This window comes from Syngnathoides biaculeatus, chromosome 6 (assembly GCF_019802595.1).
Source record: "Syngnathoides biaculeatus isolate LvHL_M chromosome 6, ASM1980259v1, whole genome shotgun sequence".
NCBI classification, from domain to species: domain Eukaryota; kingdom Metazoa; phylum Chordata; class Actinopteri; order Syngnathiformes; family Syngnathidae; genus Syngnathoides; species Syngnathoides biaculeatus.
In genome coordinates this window covers 27,252,461-27,260,164 of record NC_084645.1, presented here as the reverse complement: position 1 = coordinate 27,260,164, position 7,704 = coordinate 27,252,461, and the positions used below count along the sequence as shown (strand labels likewise).

Below are 7,704 nucleotides of genomic sequence, written 5' to 3'. Positions count from 1 at the left end.
AAAATATGTTATGGATGTAGATTAATTCCTAATAGACCCGGGGTGTCAAAACTCTTTTTTTCTCGCAGGCCACATTATAGTTCGGGTTTCCATCAAAGGGCCGTTACGACTGTGAAACAAAAATATTTAATTATCTCATCATATTTATACAATCAATTCGTGAACTAGTTTTGGAATCAGAAATCAAGGGTAATGTGTTTACAACTATTCACATTTGATAACACAACAAATGTTTGTAATATCTCACCTTTATCATTTATGATATGTGAGAATTTGAAATTTTGTTAGAAATTTTTACAAGAATCACTGAAATTGTCACTCGAGAAGTGGCTTCGCGGGATACATAAAATCATGTGGCGGCCCAGATCTGGCCCCCGGGCCTTGAGTTTGACACCTGTGTAATACACCAAAAAAATATTAGCAGCATGATGCCTCACCATAATAGTCAAAATAGTGATACCATGCCTTGATGCCATACTATGGCCTTTCTTAGTTATAAGAAAACTCATAGTGCAAGAATCTACAATTATTTTATTTCAGTATTTTACAATATAAACCATTTCATAGATTAAATCATGATCATATCTAGAGTGGAAAAGGTACAGACTTCAATATTTCTTACTAAAATGTTAGACAGGAAAAGACAGATTGCGTCCAAAGACATGAGCGCAGATAAGGCCGGAAGCAAAAAGTGCTACGGTTGACTAGGAATGACAGAAAAAGGGACACACACAATCTAATGTCATCATGAAAGTAAGATGCCATTCAAGTGCAAATTATTTCTAGCGTAAACTACAATATGAAATGAATTTCACATTGCTTCCTTAATGCGTCGCTTGTTGTCCGCAAACACCTCCGACGGTGTGACGATGCCACATCGCAGTAATGCATGCTGCATAATGTTCATTCGCTCATGATAGAGTCGGCTAGTCACATTCTCCTCAGAAGGATCAGGAAAATATCCAAACATGGAAGCAAATCTGAAAATAACTGCAGGTATAGTATTAACGAACAGAACATGCGTGTCAATTTGTGGTTGAGTGCAGGAGAATGGCTTTTGCCGTGTTAGTGAGCGTCTCCGTTGACTGACGAGCCCTCCCCCCGCGGCGAGGAGCAACGCGACGCCCCTCGCTCGGTGTTGTCGGAGCTCGAGCCGCTTTGACTGTGCGGGTCGGCGGCCGCGGCGCTCGCCAAAGTAGACGTCGGTTTGGCTCTCTCCTTAAAGTCCGTGATAATTACCGTCAGGTCGCCGACCGTCACCTCTAGATGCTGAGCGCTGCTGCGGTCCACGTTTTTTAACCTTGGTCTGGAATAAGGGAAATAAAATGGTTACCTTTGGTAAATTTAATAAAATCACAAAATGTATATATTCTAAAATCGTGATTAACATCGATAGCATAGGTTGAGATCATTTACAAACTCGGTGAGAATGCTGGGCCTGCGGGTGGATCACTGACCTAAAAAAATAAAAAATAAAAGACTGGATAGTGCATCCACATCGAGCGGTGTCGATTGGTTGAAGGGAGTTGGCCGCCATCTTGGTGCTCCCAAAACGTCCGGACGACATTGTTTACAGGTTAGATTATTTGGGGGTTTCTCATTATTTGGGGGGTTTCTCAAAGTTTGGCATGTAGAATTCAAACTGGTCGTGTGAGCTTGACATTTTTTCAGTTCTGGTAAAATGAAGGATTTTTCATTCGACTTGGTAAGCCAAAAAAGGCTAAGTGCAAAGGAAAGACATATAACACCTTGACTACCAAGAAACCTAGCATATTACCTAGGGCCTGATTAACTTTTCCCAAAATACGCTGTGAAGCACTATCATCATAACATAGCAAAAAAACTAAGCATTTTTTTGTCATAAAAACATTACATTTTAAGTCAATCAGTTATATTTTTGGAAATAAGGACTCGCAATGGGAAAATAAATGCTAAACGCATTGTTCATTTGTTGTCTGTGCGACGTCTTATTTCAGACAGAAAATTTCAACTTGTTTCCTCGCATTTGAAAATCAAATTAAATTGGCAGAGTTCTGTATCATGAAATTCATCAAAAATTTCACAGAAAATGTGTGTTCTTGCTTATCCACTGATGAAGTTTGGGAAAATATTTACATCGGTTTTTCGTGAAAAACCGTCGACCTATAAACGTGAAGCAGAGAGTGAACAGTGAACAACAACAACAACCGGAAACAAAACTTTGTTCAAGTAAATTAAGGTCATCAGAAAATTTAAAAAACACCCGTACAAACAAACTTGAACAGTGTGAAAGTCAATCTTTCTAATATACCTGTGGAATGTTTTCTCACAGCCGCGAAACTGGCGATTAACGCAGCGCAAGTCGGCATGTTTGTTTTGGGAATATCAAGATGGCGGATGGCGACTTTATTTTTGGTGGCCAATAAGCCATCCAGCCTTTTTTTTTTTTTTATCAGTGCTGTGGATACATCGTTTAACTCTCTTCTGCAATCAAGCAGAAGAGCATTTAATTGCTGCCTTCACTTATTTTTGATGGCATGAATAAATGAATAAATATAAATTATTTGTAGTAAAATATGCATTAATTGGAGACTCTAAATTGCCCTTAAGTGTGATTGTGAGTGCGACTGTTGTCTGTCTCTTTGTGCCCTGAGATTGGCTGGCATCTACTTCAGGGTGTACGCCGCCTCCTGCCCGGTGGTAGCTGGGATAGGCTCCAGCACTCCCGCGACCCTTGTGAGGATAAGCAGCAAAGAAAATGGATGGATGGGATGACTGATAATCTCTCGGCACTGCGGTTGGGAATCAGTGGCATAAATGATCAGAAAGTGTTCCGAAAAGTTGCACGAATGCCCCGATGACAACCTAATATGGATGAATGTTGTTATTCAAACAAATACCTCATTCTTTTTAGGCTTTTCTTCCTCAGCGTGAGTTCTTTGTCGCTCTTCTCTGATTTCTCCTTCTTCTCCTTTTTCAGCAGGGTGGCCGGCGGCGCAAACTGCTGATTTACTTGCTGCACAACCAACTGGGAAACAGGCCGCGGTTTTCTTGAAAGCAAACAAATCAAAAGGACACGAGTGCGACGGTTACGCTTCACTGCATCTGCAAGGTAGGTGGGTTTGTGAGATTGATAGGTGGTAACTGAAAACGATTGAATCTCTGACGGTGCCAATGACAAAAAAAAAGTTGCCGTCTTTGAATTTTTGATACTGCTTTTGCAATAGATCTGATTTCAAGTGACACTGTGGGCATTAAGTACCTAAGCCTGTTGTCCACATAGACTGCTGGGCCTTTAAATAACAAACATATAAGGCAGATTTAGGTTTTATGCACATTTAAATATGAATTCATTTGACATAAAATCATAAAAAAATCACCTTAAAAAATATTATTAAGGCCTTGGTGCCCCAGGTCAGGTCAGAATCAAAATAACAGATGTTTATTGGCTGGTCTTAGTGAGGAGGGCAGAGTTGAACAAACTAACATCTGTGGCAGAAATGAGGGCGCCGAACACATCTCTGTCCGACCCACAGCAACCGCTGACTGGCACCATGTCCAGGCAGGGGAACAGCTTCCGTGACAGGTTGTTGTCACTGCCGTGCTGCACTGACAGATGGACAAAATCCCCATCCCCATTGCCATCCACCTCCCACCCCACCTCCATCCCGTGTGGCTTTCTAAATCCACCCCAAGAAGGAAATGCTAATTCCACATTCCTTCAACTTTGTACAGTTCACAAATGCAGTCCTTATTCCAGACTTTCAGACCAAACTGGATTTCATCCATCCATCCATTTTCTTTGCTGCTTATCCTCATGAGGGTCGCGGGGAGTGCTGGAGCCTATCCCAGCAGTCAACGGGCAGGAGGCGGGTAACACCCTGAACTAGTCGCCAGCCAATCGCAGGGCACATGGAGACACACAGCTGTACTCACAATCACAGGCATGAGGATTTCGGCAAGTATGGTAACCGATCTTTCGGTTCCGTTGATTTTTGTCCTGGGAAACGGTGGGAAACGATGTTTTGGTTCCCATTGATAATGCTCATGGGAACCGGTTTTTACATGTACTTCAGAATAAAGCCTTAGCAGGCATGAGCATTTTGTCTTTCACGCTTAGCAACCGACATGTTTGACTAGCGTTTGAGTGACCCGGATATGAATAACTCGACCTTGCGCATGCATAGCGGAGAAGCGGAAACCGGTGCTGTTTGTAAACGTTTTCATCATTAAAAATAAAGGGGTTCATGTAGGTTCGTTCTATACAGATTGTTGTATTTCGTTGAGAACTTGTTTTACATTCCACACATGGGCGAATTTTATTAAAAGTAAGCCCTGAGATCTGGGAAACTGACTTTCGGTTCCGTGTTTTCTCAGGTTGGGTAACGACACGGTAACGGAACGATCGTTTTCCGTGAAATGCTCATGCCTGCAATCACACCGAGGGGCAATTTAGAGTCTCCAATTATTGTTGCATGTTTTTTGAATGTGGGAGGAAACCGGAGTGCCCGGAGAAAACGCACGCAGGTACGGGGAGAACATGCAAACTCCACACAGGTGGGTCAGGGATCAAACTCGGGTTCTCAGAACTGTGAGGCAAACGCTTTACCAGCCGATCCATCGTGCCGCCCACGCTGGAATCACAACAAATATTTAGATAATTTTAAAGACTTGTATGTTCTCCGACCCTTGTGAGGATAAGTGGTTCAGATGATGGCTGGATGGATGCAAGAGTTGTATAGATATTTCATGCGTGCACCTAATTTTGGTCTGGTTCTCCAAAGAGATTTTGTTGCGTAATCTGTGCATCGCACCATGGTCAAGTTTCACGTAAAGACATTATTTGTCAGAGCGTCACCTACAGAGCTTGCTGCAGCCCCTGCATGCTCAACCGCTGTCACCACCTCGCAAGTGGTGCCATTTACTGGGAAAGTTTCTCGCGAGGCACACGCTCACAGCTGAACTCGAGTAAACTGAAGCAGGACCAAAAAACTCTTTATATACCATGTTTAACAAATCTGTTCAAGATATCCATCCATTCTTTGAATGCTCGTTTTTTACTTCTCATTGATGCTTGTAATAACTGAATAATAATCTGGGAATATATTTTTCCACCAACAAACTCAATTGACACCTCTGTAGAAATTGCGTCATCAGCGTCGCTGACCAATCAGAGGCCAGAGATCTGCATAAACCACGCCACTTGTTGGAGTCCGCTCTTACCTCAGTCAACGTTGCACGGTCCAATATAGCTTTTGTTAGCGTTTTATTGCATGTTTGGGTTCTTTAACAATAGATATGGTTAAGAGGTGTAGTCACAGACTTTGTAATAGTGACAACAGGTATTCTGAAAGGCTAGTTGGTGGAGTTCAATTCATACCCTTTCCAAAACCGAAGACCGAGTTCGAAAAATGTCTTCGATGGATCAAACTTTGTGAAAGACCGCATGAGCAACTGAATCCATAAACCTGTTCGCGGCTAATGAGCTAAGCTAAACCAGACTAGCAGTCCTAAAAGCCTTCGACGTTAACCGAGACACCAAGACTGAAGGAAGGATGTTTGAGGACACTATAAAGTAGTGATTGTCGTACTCGGTCGGGATTTACGTAGGTTCGGCACTAATTCAAGAATAATTATTGAGGGGAGCGTGTGACGTTACACAAAGAAAATGAGAGAAACAACTCGTAAATCAAGCCTCGCTTTCTTTTCCTTCATACGGCGGTTCACAAACAGCTGTACAGATACACATACAGATTCTGCACACAAGTGTGATATGTAACACGAAAATAGGAAACGGTCAATGACGAATTCGTCTTTGGGTTATAATATATTATATTACGTGGCTTCTCGGTCTTCCTCTGACTCCGGAAAGATCTCGCGCTAATATCAATGGTTTCTCCGTCGATATGCATATAAATACCATTGAAATACCCCTCGCTGGAATACTTGAAGCCCTGCTGTCTGGTTTTCAACGATATTTCACTATTCGCTAAGAATGCGAGTGAGAAATCAGATGGTAAATCGGCCAGTTTCGCTCTAGTCTTTTCTTGCTGCGCCGCCATTTTTGCTAATTGTTTGTCTGAGGTTAGCACACGTGGGGTGACGTAACCTCAGGAGGCATGGTTAAGTGCCCTGTACGAGGGGTCAATTCCCTGGGGCCAATGATCAGGTTTCCAAGTTCATGTTTTTGCTGTTTTATGCTGTTATTGTGCATGGTGCGTTTCCAATGTTGGGTAAAAAGCACGCACTGTACCTTGTTTTGTTTGAACAACTCGTGTAAATATGTTACAGTCCTTTTTGTGTCGATACATGACAGCTACTTTCCATATTCTTACCGAGTCGACGTCCCTTTCCTGACATCGCACATCGTGCACTTGAACGCCTCAGCTGTGTTCTTGAAGGTGCAGACGCTGCAGTCCCAGTAGGCATCGTCGGTCGGCGGCTGCTGCTTCGCCTGCCGTTTAGGCCTTCAAAATACACAAATAGCAGGCAAGGGTGCCGTGAAAACTGCGTGCGGATTATGTTTAAACTAAAAACGGCACGTTTAAGGCTCTAAAGTCGGCTAAACAAATGAGCTTTCAACCGCACAGCAAGCCGCGTATTAAACAAGCTAGTTGCCATGAAAACAAATCTTCTAGTAGGCACTAGACTGGAAATGTCGTTTTGTTTTGTTTTTGTTTTTACCTTGTGGGACTCTTCTTGTCGCCCATAATACACGAGTTGCCCTCAGTGTGGTTTAAAAGGCTCGAACGTCACCATTTAAAAATTTGATGCCGCGTTTTAGCTGCGACTCAGAAGTCGCACAAACTCCAGTCAAGAAAGGTCACGCGACCAGCGTATGACCAATCACGTCTCATGTAATCACAACAGCGCTCGGCCGCCATTAGTATGGTGGCGATTAAGGCAGAGTTCCGTCAAATAATTTTGAAAACACGCCAATGCTGTGGTATAAGATTTGTTCTTTTAATAAAACTGTATTTCGTCCCTTCTCGATAAACTGTTTTGTGTCTTCGCCTGAAGTACGGCCAGCTATTTCCTCCTGCATCCACCAGGCGGTCACGCTTTGAAGTGACCACATGGATCTGCATTGGTCAAATCTACGTCACGTGGTTTGCGGAGGCCATGATGTTTATAGTTCAGTTATTTCATTATGATAACCGCAGATAATCTTAGGTTTTTGAAGTGGGTTTTTCGCAATTTGGGGCAGGAATGATCGGTTATGTGGTTAGTTCTGTTAATTCCGAACAAGTTTATGCACGTGGTTCTTTTCCTGGAAAACCCAAAAATAAATTTCCCCAAGATAAAACAATCTGACACCGCTCCTATGAAGAGATTAATAGTTAATTTAAGTAATATAACAGATTATTATGGGTAATTTATTTCACGGTTTATATGTATCATACTGACTATTTAAAACTCTTCACAGCCCCTCCACAATAAGTGGAGCCACAGTTTGCACCAGACAAAAAAAAAACCCTTCAGATTTCTGCCAAACAGCAAAATAATGGTAATAATAAAATTAACAAAAATGTAAGGAAAGCCTACTAGAAAACATTTGAAAAGTTTTGGGGGTTAATTGGAGGCACTTTAAACCAAAGTTTTAACAGTAGAATGTCTGAGGTTATATTATTTACCGAAGCAGTAAAAAGATTAAACGGGAAACAGGAACAAAATGGCACAGAAACACACTCATAGCAAATCAGGGTAGTGACTATAGTCGTGGTT

At 42.2% G+C, this 7,704-nt stretch overlaps 1 protein-coding gene across 1 annotated transcript; it reads right to left on the bottom strand.

Annotated features, from left to right (window-relative positions):
* Positions 1-514: 514 nt before the first annotated feature.
* On the bottom strand, positions 515-6,983 carry LOC133502630 (YY1-associated factor 2-like). The gene is made up of 4 exons (XM_061823647.1): positions 6,664-6,983; positions 6,315-6,446; positions 2,880-3,029; positions 515-1,306 (listed from the first exon to the last, which is right to left on the bottom strand). Exons 1-4 carry the CDS (start codon positions 6,687-6,689, stop codon positions 1,066-1,068), a joined length of 549 nt encoding a protein of 182 aa, XP_061679631.1. The 5' UTR covers positions 6,690-6,983; the 3' UTR covers positions 515-1,065.
* Positions 6,984-7,704: the final 721 nt, after the last annotated feature.